The 14,821-nt window shown below is 43.9% G+C and overlaps 3 protein-coding genes across 5 annotated transcripts in view; 2 read left to right on the top strand and 1 right to left on the bottom strand.

The window, feature by feature from the left end:
* Window positions 1–2,971: 2,971 nt before the first annotated feature.
* Window positions 2,972–3,648, bottom strand: LOC120413396 (uncharacterized). Its single transcript, XM_039574193.1, has 2 exons — window positions 3,143–3,648; window positions 2,972–3,047 (listed from the first exon to the last, which is right to left on the bottom strand). The coding sequence occupies exons 1-2, from the start codon at window positions 3,646–3,648 to the stop codon at window positions 2,972–2,974; spliced, it is 582 nt and encodes a 193-aa protein (XP_039430127.1).
* A 5,347-nt stretch (window positions 3,649–8,995) lies between these two features.
* On the top strand, window positions 8,996–10,814 carry LOC120413424 (pyridoxal kinase). Of its 2 annotated transcripts, XM_039574237.2 has the most exons (4): window positions 8,996–9,155; window positions 9,509–9,624; window positions 9,745–9,994; window positions 10,065–10,814. In XM_039574237.2, exons 2-4 carry the CDS (start codon window positions 9,532–9,534, stop codon window positions 10,643–10,645), a joined length of 924 nt encoding a protein of 307 aa, XP_039430171.1. In that variant the 5' UTR covers window positions 8,996–9,155; window positions 9,509–9,531; the 3' UTR covers window positions 10,646–10,814. The 2 variants fall into 2 exon arrangements, with proteins under 2 accessions (XP_039430171.1, XP_039430170.1); XM_039574236.1 differs by lacking the exon at window positions 8,996–9,155 and having other exon boundaries at window positions 9,422–9,624.
* Window positions 10,815–11,571: 757 nt separating this feature from the next.
* Window positions 11,572–14,821, top strand: part of LOC120413390 (protein FAM76B) — a 37,990-nt gene continuing 34,740 nt past the window's right edge. Inside the window, exon 1 of one of the 2 annotated variants that reach the window (XM_039574186.2) lies at window positions 11,572–11,892. In XM_039574186.2, coding sequence (XP_039430120.1) covers window positions 11,595–11,892 — 298 coding nt within the window. In that variant the 5' untranslated portion in view covers window positions 11,572–11,594. The remainder of the gene's footprint in view (window positions 11,893–14,821) is intronic. The other variant, XM_039574188.2, reaches the window with a different exon arrangement.

Below are 14,821 nucleotides of genomic sequence, written 5' to 3'. Positions count from 1 at the left end.
TTACAGCAATTTCACATAAAACCTGTACGTTTGTGTTCAAAATATAACAAGTTTAGTATGTAAAATATTTAAAAACTTAAAATATTATTTTTTAGACCAAAATTAAGCATGTTTACAAAAGCTGGAAATTTTTGTTTACAAAACTTTTGAAAAAAGGTTCAAACTGCAGTAAGTTATGTACAACTATACTAAAGGAAACTATGTATGAAAACCCAGCCCAATTAATTAATCTTGAGGCTGATTCCAGTGACTGTAAAAATGCAGGGATCAAGTCTCCTTAAACGCACTTTTTTAAACAATTGATTGTAAAAATAGTATGACGATAAATTTAACATCAAATGCGTAAGGGTTTTGGAGTTGATAAGTTTATCAAACAATTCAAATATAAAAAATATTTTTTTGAATATTTTTTTAGTGTTTTCTATGCATATCAAAAAAAGAAAAAAAGATCTCTTGGAAGTTTTTTGCAGCTCGTTTTAGAAAAATGTGTGTAACTCAATCTAAACATTTTTTTAATTTTTTTCTTTGTTTTCTACAATGAGTTTTAGTTAATTTCGCACAACTTTCTAGAACAAAGCTAATTGTTTTACCCACATGCTGACGAGATAAAGGCTTGGGATCAAGTGTCCCCGGGGATCAAGTCTCCCCACTCTCCCCTACGCGTGCTGTAGCAAGAAGACGCTTCCATCTTTCTCGGTCTTGTGCTGCTACTCTCCAATTTCCCAGGTTACAGATCTTCCGGATATCACCATTCACTTGATCTCCCCACCGTGCGCGCGGTTTCCCTGCTCTTCTGCCTGTTCCGCCAGCTGGTTCAGCGCGGTCAAATAGCAGTCTGACAGGCTGGCTTTCGTCCATTCGGGCGACATGGCCGGCCCACCTGAGCCTCCCGATCTTCGCCTGGGTGGCGATGGTCGGTTCTTCAAGAAACGCGTGCAGTTCGTGGTTCATGCGTCGTCGCCACACTCCGTCAGACACCTGCACTCCACCGTAGATCGTTCGTAACACCTTCCGTTCGAAAACTCCAAGGGCACGTTCGTCCTCCTGCCGCATCGTCCAAGTCTCGTGGCCATAGAGGACTACCGGTCTAATCAGTGTTTTGTACATCGTCAGCTTCGTGCGGCGTTGCACTCGATCCGATGTGAGGGTCTTCCGTAATCCGAAGTAGGCACGATTCCCAGCAAAAATACGAGTCCGGATCTCTTTGCTGGTGTCGTTGTCGGCGGTTACCAGCGATCCCAAGTACACGAACTCGCTCACCTCCTCCAACTCATCACCATCCACAGTTAGAGGGGTGAGACTTGGGGGGCCGACGTCCTTCGAACCCCTTCCTCTCATGTACTTCGTCTTCGTCGTATTCATGCCAAGTCCTACACGCCTTGCTTGTACCTTCAGTCGGGTGTAGACATCCTTCACCGTCTCCAGGTTTCTTGCCACAATGTCGATGTCATCGGCAAAAGCAAGCAGCTGGTAGGACCTGTTCATGATCGTGCCACTCGTGTCAATGCCCGCCCTTCGAATAATGCCCTCAAGGACGATGTTAAACAGCGCACAGGATAAGCCATCACCTTGCCGCAGCCCTCGGCGTGATCCAAAGGGTTCCGCTAAATCCCCCGAAACACGCACGTGACACATCACACTATCCAAGGTAGCCTTGATCAGTCGAGTCAGTTTATCCGGAAACCCGTTCTCGTGCATAATCTGCCATAGCTGCTCGCGGTCGACTGTATCATAGGCCGCCTTGAAGTCGATAAAGATGTGATGTGTGGGCACGTTGTACTCACGACATTTCTCGAGGATCTGTCGGAGACAAAATATTTGGTCCGTGGTGGCGCGCGCGCCAGTGAAGCCCGCTTGGTAGGGCCCCACGAACCTCCTTGCATGGGGTGACAGCTGACGGCAGAGGATCTGAGAGAGGATTTTGTAGGCCGCGTTGATAAGCGTGATGCCGCGGTAGTTGCCGCAGTCTAGCTTATCGCCCTTTTTGTAGATGGGGCACACGACACCATCCATCCACTCCTCCGGTAGCTTCTCCTCCTCCCAGATCTTGGAGATCACACAGTGAAGCGCCCTCGCCAGTTTCTCTCCTCCATATTTGAAGAGCTCACCGGGTAACCGATCCTTGCCGGCAGCTCTGTTGTTCTTCAGCTTCCTGATCTCCCTCTTCACCGTCTCTAGATCAGGCGCCGGGAACTGTTCATCAGCTGCGGGCGCTCCAAGGTTGACTCCAACGCCGTCCCTGTTCGCTTCATCGCCGTTGAGGTGCTCGTTGAAGTACTGCTTCCACCTGTCCAACACCTCGCTTTTGTTCACGATCAGGTTTCCCTCGTTGTCCCTGCACACATCGGCTCGCGGCACGAAGCCTTTGCGGGACCGGTTCACCTTCTCGTAAAACTTTCGCGACTCGTTAGCTCGGAATAGCTGCTCCATTTCTGCGCAATCCCGGTCTTCCTGCTGGCGCTTCTTGAGCTTGAAGACCGCGACTTGCCGATTCCGAGCCTGCCTGTATCGTTCCACGTTCCCTCTCGTCGCCTTGTGCAGCTTCTTGTCGTAAGCTGCTTTCTTCTCGGCGGTAATCTGTTGGCACTCGTCGTCGTACCAATCATTCCGACTGATTCGGATCGCACTACCCAGTGTGGCTTCCGCTGCACTGCTGATGGCTGAGCGTATGCGGCTCCAACCATCCTCGAGCGAGGTTGCGCCAAGTTCCTCCTCAACTGGCAGATTCGCTTCCAGCTGCTGCGCGTAACTGTGGGCCACTTCCCCGTTCTGGAGACAAGCGGTGTTGAACGGAGGGGCCCGCCGACTTCGGCGTTGGTTGAACACCGTCGAAAGCTTTGAGCGCATGTCAACTTCAACTAGGTAGTGGTCCGAGTCAATATTCGCACCGCGAAAGGTGCGCACGTGCGTTACGTCCGAGAAGAATCGGCCGTCGATCAGGACGTGGTCGATTTGCGTTTTCGTCCGTTGGTCAGGTGATGTCCAGGTGGCTTTGTGGATGTCCTTGCGAGGGAAGTAGGTGCTCCTGACCACCATTCCTCGGGAGGCTGCAAAGTCGATGCAGCGTTGGCCGTTGTCGTTCGTGACCGTATGTGGGCTTTCTGGGCCTTTTGTCGGCCGAAACATTTCCTCCCTTCCAAACCGAGCGTTCATGTCCCCAATGATGATCTTAACATCCTGCCGCGGACAGCCGTCGTACACCTCCTCCAGCGTCGCGTAGAATGCTTCTTTCTCATCATCGGTCTTTTCTTCGTGGGGGCAGTGCACGTTGATTATGCTGTAGTTGAAGAAACGGCCTCTTATCCTCAACTTGCACATCCGCTCGCTGATCGCCGTGAAGCCGAACACGCGATCCTGCATCTTGCCCCGCACAATAAAGCCGGTACCCAGCTTCTTGTCCTTGCCGCCGCTCAGAAAAAAACGGGAATCGGTCTGCCGACCTGGCCAGTCGAGCACCTGCTCCTCCTCCAAGCACACCTCCTGCAGTGCCACAACATCGAAGTTGCGAGGTTGCAACTCATTCGCCAATGCGAACTGGAAACCCAAAAAGTTCAGGGACCTGCAGTTCCAAGAACCGAGTCGCCAATCGGTGATCTGCTTTTTAATGGGCTTCTGCCGTTTGCTCCGGATTTCCAATCTTCTTGCCATTCGCGATCCTCTTTTTCGGTAGGCAGCCTTATCAGGGCCGCGCTACCTAGCCTCGGGGCGACGAAGTCGCCTACGAGCTACCGAGACTTAGCTCCGGTTTTCTCTCGATACCGTAACGGGGGCTTTTGTCTCGAAGCCTAACGGTCTTCATATCCGGAAGAGAACGTAGCAGCAAAACATAAATACACTGCTTTGTGCTTGCGTGCTTTTGCGCTACCGAAATCACTTTTTAAATTTTCAACAATTTCAAAAACTTTTACGACTTTTTTTTTTCCTCAAAATATTGCACTCTCGACACACCGCGATCGACCCTTAATGGTGTGCGTGTCGTCACCCGTAGCGAAACACTAGCCCAGGCCACGACCGATCACTTGTTTTGCTTCCTTTTGGTACGTTCGTTTGAACAGTCAGTGTGGCACTGAGTGCCGCACTCGTCGGTGCCAGTTTTGGTTCAAACGAACATTCTTTTTCAGTGTGCATAGAACTCGCATGAAACTGAAAAAATATCGAGTGCGGCACTACACTCAAAGTCAAAAGTATCCTTTTTTCAAGTTCACCCGTCGTCACCCTTTTAAAAGGGTATCGAAATTGTATTGATTTTGACATACCCTATCGAAAGGGTGACGCCGGGTAAACTTGAAAAAAGGATAGAAAGTATCCTTTTGAGGGATACTTCTGATTTTGAGTGTAGAGTTTCAGTTCCAAGATGGCGGCGAAACTCGTGCGGAACTAGCGCGAGTTTCTTCAAAGAAACACTTTGACAGCTCTGAGTGCGGCACTCAGTGCCGAACTAGCCATCAAACGAACGTACCATTTGTTTCTTCCCACGATGCCGCCGCTGTGCAGCAGAAATAATCTTCACTTTTTCTGCTCCGCCACCGGTCGCAGGGGAAATATAATTCACTGCACTGATTCCCGGCACCTTCCCGCGTTGATTAGTATCACTTTGGGTCGCGATAAAACTGAGAAACCGTGGTTTTGAGGATACTTTCGCGGAGCCGTATCGAGGCACAACAAGCGCGCACTACTGCACTACAAAAACCCGTGGATCCCTATTCGCCCTATAAGTCCCTAATCACCCCGGTTAACATTTTATCACCCTTATTTCTGGAGCAGCGATGGAATAATCATCATCAAAAGAAAATCATTGGACGTTCATCAAGAGAAAAAATCCGAAGGGAGCATGGCTCTCCTCTCTCGCGCACGAAAGATCGGTAAAAGGAATCTAAAAAAATCATCATCTTGATTATTCGGCGGAGCATCTTATTCACTGCTAAACTTGCAAGTGTGACGTCACACGTCGAAAAACGATCTGTCACATTTTGTAGATGGGCAATGTGTGTAAATAAAGTGAAATAAATACTTTTAAGTGGTGCTGACATGGAAATTCACAAAAAATCATCAGCAGATTGATTTTCTTGAAGAATTTCGGGAGCGATTTTCTTTTGCGTGATTTGCCTCCTCTCTCTTTCGCGGGTGAAGAAAGTTCGCTAGCGAAATTGATTTTTTGCGATTATTCCATCCCTGTTCTGGAGCAACATTTGAAAAGGGCGAATAAACATTTTGACAGCTGGAACTATTTTGCAAATTCCAATACAAAAGGTAACTACTTGACAAACCCCGCAGTGTTAAAAGTAAGCTGGGGTGGGCAGCTATTGTTTAACACTTCAAATTTTGTGAAAAAGTTACTTGAAGCTTAAGAACTAGCAAAATAGTTCTAACTGTCAAAATGCTTATCCGCCCTTTTCTCGTGTTGCTCTAGATTTGTAATCCTCTTGCAGGTTAACAGGTAAACAAGGAGAAATGCTTCGTAAAACTCATGATTTCGTGATAGAAAATACTCGGTGGGACAATTATGCGTAGAAGTTCAACGATGGGACAAACAGACTTGGTGTTGTTTTCAATGATTTTCTGAACAAAGTCCTAGATTTTATGTGTTTTTTTTTCTGAAAGTATACGTAAAACTAAACCTAAAAATGATAAAAAGTCAGAATCGTCCAAAAATGACATGGGACAATTATGCGTAGAACGGCAGTAAAGCCGACGATGACGTTTGGCGTCGGGTTTCATATTATTTCACAGTTTCGTAGCATGCGTTGACAGTTAAAACTGAGATTTTGAAGAATTCCGGCTCAGGGTTGAACGGAAGACCATGATCCCTTAGAGAAAAAAGTTCCTTGGACCACCCCGACACGTCTACCTAGTGTAAGTGTGGACTAAAGATTATCGCTTAGCTTGTAGGAGCGTTTAAAGTTAAGTTAAGAACCTCTTTTTACACGTAAGCTTCATTCGCGCCATTCGCGCATAATTTTCACGAAGTACGCTTAGGCTGCGTACCGTATGGACTCCAATATTGGCTTCATGGTGCAATATCAGAAGTGATTTCCCCTTTTTTACCACCCCACCACCGGTAATAATTATTATCCAAATCAAAATATTCGCTCTACAGCATTGCCTTGGCGTTCTCGATTGCGAGATTCCTACTCGAAACTAAGTGTCCGAAAGCTTGATTGTTGAGGCAATTGCAAACCTCTTTTTACACCTTAGCTTCCATCCACCCCGGGATTCGAACTGACTACGTTTGGATTGTGGATCCAACTGCCACCAGCGACTCCACCGAGACAGGACCCAGGAAGACGACTCCTACACCTGGACTGAGCTATCGACCTAACATTTTAGGTTAGACCGGGAGCAACATTTACTTCCCTGTCCGACGGAAGGCGTGATCAGAAAAATCTCGTCTCAAAATTTGCCACCGGGACCTTCTGGGATCGAAACCAGGCTGACTGGGTGAGAGGCAACCAAGCTTACCCCTACACCACGGTCCCAGCCCTACTAGGTTTATCCGAAGTGGAATTTTTTCGAGAACTTTGGATAATCGAGCCCTGACTGTGTTATTTTTAACACGAATCTGTGTATAGATCTGTGTACTTTTAAGTGCAACAATCTGCGGCAGTTCAAGTAATTTAGAAAGGCAACATGGGGTGAAAAGGACCTCTCCCCATCATCTGCCTGATCCTGATCGATCACCAATCGATACCTCGTAAGTTTAACACTAAATATATATGCAGCATTCTAGAATAAATTTTCAAAACAATTTATGAGTCATGGGTTTCCTATGCAGATAGGACCTTTTGAAAATTTAATTTAACATTGAAATATCAGTTTTCCACCCATTACACTGAAACCCCATTTTTGACACCCATTTGTAAATTTGGCGTCACTTTTTAGTTTGACGTTCTCGAGCTAACAAGGTTCACACTAAAAAGTTTCAAACGTGAACAAGACCAATCTGTGTTCCCTAAACTACACAGTTTCAACTGCTAGAACATGTTAAACAATCTGTGTAATTTTTACACAGATCTGTGCTATCTGGATTTTGCGTGTACACGCTTAGGCAAACTCAATTGGGTACTAAAGCCCTATGTCAATTTTTATGTACAACGGTAAAAAACACGATTAAAAACCATTTCTGATCACTTTTTTTTTCATTTTAACGCAAAATTTTTTTTTGACAAGACAACATTTTTTCGATGGATCAACTATGGTTCCCTTGGAACGAGCTGTCAAGTAGGAGCTTTTCTGTCAAGAAGGACCGCGAGGTTAATTTTTCAAAATTGATTTAAAAATTTATTTTAAACTCTTTGTGGTCGTACAAAGTGTCATTGTACTCAGAAAAATAAACTTTAACGCTGTAAACAATAATATCAGCAATCTAAGCTTCATTTTAGGACCCAATTATTGAGAAAACATCTCGCAAAAACGAGTTCGATTCAACCATCTCAATTTTGAGATCAGATTTTATTGTTTACATTCTCAATTTTGAGATGAAGAATGCGAACTTTTTTTGCGACGGCACTTAGCCGATTATTTTTGTTTGACATTTGGATTTAGTTGAATATTGACTAGAGGAAGAGGCTCAGGTTTTTAGAAATGTTACTGAGAAAGTCGTAGCGGAATCCCAAAGCAATGGCCGAACACTGGTTCGGTCGTTGTTGATCCACTGCCGGGGTGACATTGGCGTCAACCCGGTCGAAAATGTGATAACAAAGGCCGCCGAGAACGGGATCCTGCTGTGGAAGAGGAACGTGGAGTGTTGCTGTTAGGAATCTGTATCTTCAGCAGCAAGTAGGAGGACAATTCCGTGACGGCTGGGTTGGACAACATGAAGATAATTGGCGGAGGCACTTGGCAGCTAAATGGAAAGGTAAAAGTGGTCCGGAACAAGACACCTTCAGCTTCAGCGGAACCAACGCACTTCCCGCGTATCGAGCTGGAAGGCATCGGTGGCAGCCGCCTCAACCAAGAGTACCTAACGGCCGAGGGTCTTGTGATTACCTCGATTCAACGCAGCACGCGCAACCTGGTCCAGCAGCTGGCGGAAAATCTCGGTCACGGGGCGGACGCAAGAACAATCACATCGGAGGATGTGATGGCCAAAGATCTCGGTGGTTTGCGGAGATTGGCATGGCGACGGGCCGGATGGTGGTGGTGTACGTGTCCTGTTCGAGCAAGTCAATCCGGAGGGGGACATGATAGTCGTGATTGATACGGTTTAGGGCACCGAGACGCTGGTACAGTTCAGTCGCAGGCGTACAAGTAAATGACGGCGTACATGGAGTTATAAAAGCTGTAAATAAATAAAATTTCAAAATCTTTGCTTACTTCATTCTAATTTAACTTATTTATTGCTTCAATTCTCCTTCCCCAGCCGATTTTCGGATTTTCCGGCGATTTTCCCGGTTTCGAACGCATCTCAACGTTGAGATCGTCTTCTACATCTCAAAATTGAGATCAAGTTGCTCATCTCAACGTTGAGTGGTTTCACTTTTAGCCGGTTTGCGACGTCATCTCAAAATTGAGATCGACTGGTTAGCGTGTAGGGTGTTTGAGGATGGCCATCAGAACGCAGCCAAAAAAAATAAGCGGTAAAAAATTACAGGCCAACTTTTGTCATCCAAAATTACGCCCAATTATAAATATTTCGGCTTGTCAAAAAAACTTAATTGATTCGACTGGAAAAAAAAAACTTGTTTTCAAAAGCAAGAAAAAATCGCACATTAAATGTTTTGTTGTAAATACAAAATCACATTCTTTTTCGTAGGTTTCGTCATATATGAATGGACACTCAATGTCACACCAGTGCTGTACACACATTTCAAAAGAGCGAAATTTAAGAAAAATATGCTGTTGGTATTTCATTTTATTAGGTATTTATTTCATATTTTTTATCTATTATATTTAAAAAAATATAAATTGAATTTTTCCTCCCCAAAAGAATTGCACGTCAATATTGAAGCGTCTGCGCGCGCAAAAGTTTCCAATGTTTGTTTTGGAGGACGAGATAGAAGATGCACTTTCAACAAGCGAGCAGCTCTTCCCAGTGTTTACGTTCCACTACAATCTGTCTGAAACTGAAATTACAACAATGTTGCACTGAATAAGAATCTGAATCTATTTTTGGCCCAGTTTCGCGCACCCAGTGCAATCCCCAAAATTGTACGCACGTGAGTAATAATCTTCTTTGCGGTCAATATTTGTATCATGTGATTAAGAAACTGGAGCAATTTAAACGACCTTGAGCTTTAATCATTAAGCCCAATTGAACTTAATAAAATAATCGCATATATTTCATGCTCATCTAGTTTCTAGTTCATAAGACTAGAAACTAACTGAACTTGCCTTTACCTTCCTCACTCTTATCTTATCAGTGGTTTGTATTTTAACCACTCACAAGCAGAGCGGGAACCGTTCTCTGTCGCGTAGTGTAGGTGTATCTCATCAGTCATCAACTGAACTCTGCTGGAGTCAGATCATCCCAGAACTTAGGTTGTGAAATTCATTTTCAACTTATCCTCAGATCTGCAACGCGACCCTATCCCGATGGCGCCAACCGGAATAAATCGTGTGCTTTCTATCCAGAGCCATGTCGTCCATGGGTACGTTGGGAACAAGAGTGCAGTTTTCCCACTTCAGGTACGTCTAGACTTAGCGTCTATGTCTGTAGATTACCCTTGATATAATGTGTTAAGTCACGATGAGATGGAAATTTGTGCCACTTGTAAATCATTGTTGCATATTTCTCTCCTGTTACAGGTGCTCGGCTTCGAAGTGGACAACATCAATTCGGTGCAGTTTTCAAATCACACTGGCTACAGCGGCGGCTTCAAAGGCCAAGTACTGAACGAGAACCAACTCGCCGAAGTATTTTCCGGACTGGAGGATAACGATCTGCTCCCGCTGTACACGCATCTACTCACCGGGTACGTCGGCAATCCGGCATTTCTGCGAGAGATAGCCAACATTGTAAAGAAATTGCGGTCGGCCAATCCGGCGCTTGTCTATGGTAAATTTGTTATTTGTCTTTTCCTTATCACGTTGCAACAAAGTCACTTATCTGCAAAATGCATTTTCAGTGTGTGATCCGGTCATGGGCGACGATGGCGTTATGTACGTGCCCAAGGAGCTGCTACCCATCTACCGGGACGAAATTGTACCGCTGGCGGACATCGTTACGCCAAACCAGTTTGAAGTCGAACTTCTCACAGGGAAATCCGTCAAATCGGAACAGGACGCCTGGGATGCCATTGAATGGTTCCACGCCAAGGGCGTCAAAACAGTAGCCATTTCGTCATCCGAACTTGGTGGCTCCAACTCCCTGCTAGCGATCGTCAGCCACAAAGAGGGCCAGCGCAGCCAACGCTGTCGGATGGTCATTCCAAAGCAAGGCAACGGAATCCGGTTCACGGGAACGGGTGACCTATTTGCGTCCCTCTTCCTGGCACACTCGGCACTCACCGGCTTCGATATGTGTGCGACGCTTGAGCGAACCATCGCGAGTCTGCAGGCCGTAATCAGCAAAACGTTAACCTTTGTTCCGGAGGAAGTAAAGTCCGGCAAGGTTGCGGTTACGTCGGCACAACGCGAACTCAAGATCGTTCAAAGCAAGGCGGAAATTGAGCATCCCAACGTTACGATCAAATGTAGTAAGGTTTGATTGTGGTTTAGTAGAAATTTGCGAGGCATTTTTTTTTTAAATCGAAGACAATAATATATCATGTTACATACAATTACATCCCTAAAAAAATTGTGCAATGTGTGAAATTTAAAAACGCTTCCTGTGTTATCTGCAATATATTACAATAATAAATAAGTTGAATATCGCATATTCAAAGCGCTTCAAAAAAAATTCTAGCTCTTGTGGATGCATCGGACCACGCATTGAACTCACACTCCAGAGGTGACCGGTTTGAATCCCGAGGTGGACGCATTTTTTTTCTAAATGTAAATCTCGGGTGAGTTTTCAAAAAGCCGTAAGAGCCACCGTTACCTCCGACACTAATATTCGTTTTTCTCCAAATTGTAACAAAATTTCATTTATTTTTAGTTTGGTGCACTTGAAAGACGAGTATATGAACAATATTAATCATTTTTGAAATTGGTTTTTCGTAAGTAGGTCGAATACCGAGGCAAAAAAGGCTTTGTTTACCATTGGAACGGCTTTTTGAAAACTAATCAGAGAAAATTTCTCCGACGATTTCTCGATAATTCGAAAATTATTAGCCCATGGCACGGGCACTTCTTTTTTTTTTTTTTAATAGTAATAGTAATTTTATTTGGCAACGATATCCTGTTAGTTAGACTTTTTATCAGGGCAAGGACTTCTTCACACTTTGGAGACCCTATACACGCCTGTTGATCCGTAGACGAAACCACAAGGCAAGGGTCAAATTATTAGGTGTTTTAAGTTCGATTTCAAGCTTGCTACATTAAAACAGAAAAATTTAAAAACAATCGCAACTCCAAAAAAACAATTTCCTTGATTTCAGGTATTATTCAGCGTGAGTGCAACAAAAAGTTAGCCAAAGAGAACGCAGCCATATTATACCAGCACCATACCTCCTTTCGACCAGTTCGCCAAGTTGTGAACGATCCCTCTTTCTGTCATGACATGCGTGCACGCAGCCATCGCCGATTTGAAGTGGCATAAACCGCATCCAAGAAGAAAAGTCAAACGCCATCCAAGCCGTCTCGTCGCAGGTACGCGTTTCGTTCAGAAATCCTTCCTAAAAGTCGAAAAAAGGCTCGCAAATCCGGCCAATTCCCGTTCGTCCGTGTTCCCTCCGTTACACGCTAGCCTCCAGGACCAAAAAAACAACGATGAGCGTGATGTTATTTGCCTGCTCCAAGTGCTTTTCACGGCACCCGTTCGAGGAACTATCTCCCGGCCAGCAGCTTTGCAAGGTAAGTTTGGGTTTGCGGAAGAAGAGCCAAGCGACAAAAAAAAGTGTAAAATCATGGCGAAAACAGAACAAGCTTGCTGTGAAATATCCGCGATTGGACTGCGGAAAGTATAAGGTGATGAATAGTGCAGTTTGGGGACTAGGAAATGTGACGATTTAACGTTAGAAAGTGAACTTTTGCACGGAAAAACCTTGAAAATCGCACGTCGTCATAGCGCGGCGGCGTTGGACAGTGACGTGTACCGCCAAGACGAGAGTGACCGTGATTGACCCAGTTTGTGCGTGTGCTCTGGAAGTGCACGAAGAGACCAAACAATAAGTATCACGAGTAGTTTCGTGACCCATGGACAGTCCGGTGTCACGAAAGAAGTGGAAAGCCGTGAAAAGGACGCTGTGGCCAAACTTTTGTGAAGATATTTCGCATCGCAGTAGTCGTGTCGGTGCGTGGAATCCTTTATGTGAAGGCAGTGCTGCCAGATTGGCACGGGGCGCTTGACGTCAATCTGCGTTGTGAAAGGAAAACGGACGGAAAACAACTTCAACGCAGAGCAGGGCCGTACTCAGTCGCAACAAGAGTTTGCGATGAAAGAAGAAAAGTGTGGAACAGTTTTAACCAAGTTTTAACAAAACTTTTATTTAAGTTTATAAGAAATCGTGTTCAAATCATCGAGCGAGTCGTGCCACTATAACCACGGCAAACAGTGTCTAAGGCATTAGTGAAAATGCAATGTTTCATCCTACAGGGTCTCAGAGTATCAAAACTTCTTAGCATGGTGCTCCCAACCAATAACCTAAATCCAAAACTCGAAGCGTATTAGGTTTTACAGCATGACGTCACGAGCGCACACGCACATATACTTTACTGAGACTCACGTGTAAAATATGTAAAAGCTGTAAAATTTTTAACCTAAAACTCGAGTCGGCGTAAAACCTAATAGTGGTGTGTTCCACGCTTTCTGAGGTTTCCGAATAGTCACTCCGTGCTCAAATTCAACTCAACGAATCGTCTCTGCAGTAAGCTTTACGCAGTAGGCCTGGCCAATTTACCGCTTGTGATGTTTCAATGCATTATATAGCAGTGGCGCACTACAAAGTTGTCAAGAAGAAGGCTAGGGCCTAAGGCTTTCTCCGCGCTGTAACTAAAAATCGCACTTGAATGAGTTCTTTTTCACACTTATTTATATGATTTTTTCAGTTCGACTACGTTTACACTTATCGTGTTATCGTACAACCAAAATATCTCGGGTTAGTTTTCAAAACGTCGTAAGAGCCTTACCCCTCAAGTGGGGAAAACCGATGAACAAGTTTTCGACCATTAATTTAACTCTTATTTATATGTAATTGGGTTTCAAGGGCATATTTTTAGTCAAAATCATTGCATTGACTATAAGCTATGGTTGCCATATCAAGTGAATTCAATTTGTTAACAATTAATGTGTGTTTTAGCCTTGTTTTATCAAACAAGGTTGATTCGACCTTTTACATGAGCAAATTGTTTCATACGTCCCTGTACTTGGAACTTTTGTTGAGTAAGAATGACAATACGACCATTGGCAAAATTTATTTATTTTATGACTAAACCACATTTAAATCAAACATTATTATTTTGAACATCGTTTCAACACCCCCCGCAAAAAGGGCAGTCGATGTTTTGTGTTTTTGGAGGAGATTGGGAGAAAACATCGTAGAGGAGAAAGGACCAACTGACAGATTTTATTCTCCCTCTCTCGCGTTTGCTCATACGCTAGCTGAGAGCACGAACAAAATGACGAATTACCACTGATTTTTTTATCTTTTCTTCAGTGGTCTATAGGACCTTGAAGAACTCGGGGTTCCTGGAGTTTTGAGAGGGCGTTTATGCGTGATAAGATGGATGCGGTCGTAATCGCTTGTTCCTGAACAGATTATGCAACTTGATTTTGTGTTGGTTTATGCTGCCACACAAAATGATGATTTTGGGGGAAGCTAGCCGTCTCTTCCGGAATAAATGACTGAAACTGGGTTTTGCTGACTGGCAAATTGGAAAACATTCTTCGCGCATCCTTTAAGTCATATAATCAGCGCAATGTTTTTAACGGGATAACAAATATTCAACTTTTTTCGTAAAAACTCATGTGCGCATAATCATAAAGCAATTAAAACTGAACTTACGTCCTTTTTCTATGAGCGTAAGTACATTTTTGAAATTATCAGTACTTACGAACTTGCATCACCAAGGACGGATGTGACTTCTCCGTATGAAAAGCACATTCGACCTTTTATATGCGGGCGATATTTTTGTTTAAATTTATTTTTTTGGAAATTCTGCTCGATTAGATCATTAGTAGTGCGTTAGAAGAGTGCAACCGTGCCAAAAACTCAATTTTGGATAACTGGCGCTTACGACCTTTTGAAAACTAACCCGAGATTTATTCTCATAATTGAAAAAATATGCGTTTAGGTTGATAAAAACAAGCATTAATTGTATGTTTCAGAGAAACTTTTGCTTGGATACACAGTTTTCTTCATTTTTGAAAGTTAAATTAACAGGGGTCCAATTTTGGAAAATTTTGGATTTTAGTTGTCCTATATTGGACCCCCCTAATTTTTGCTCGAAAATGGCAGTTCTTCGCTATATTTTAGTAAAGATCCTTTAACTTACATTATTTCGACTTGCTGAAGTTAAATAATCAGTCAAAAAATGATTGGATGGTTAATTCAATCATAAAATATAAATGCAGTTTTGTTGTGAAAATGCTAGTGGCCATGGCTGATTTCAGATGTCGAACTCAAAACACTTATTTTGGTAAAAAGGACTATTCAATGTCAGTCAACATTGTTTTAAATGATACTGAACATGCCAAATAAAAGATTTGTAGACAACAACACGCTTGAAATTGTGATTTTATTGAATTTTTCATCAAAAACCCTTCAGAGGGTCCACTATAGGA

This window comes from Culex pipiens, chromosome 3, assembly GCF_016801865.2.
Source record: "Culex pipiens pallens isolate TS chromosome 3, TS_CPP_V2, whole genome shotgun sequence".
In the NCBI taxonomy this organism is placed as follows: Eukaryota; Metazoa; Arthropoda; class Insecta; order Diptera; family Culicidae; genus Culex; species Culex pipiens.
Note: the sequence above shows the minus strand (reverse complement) of the source record. Positions and strands in the feature narration are given on the sequence as shown.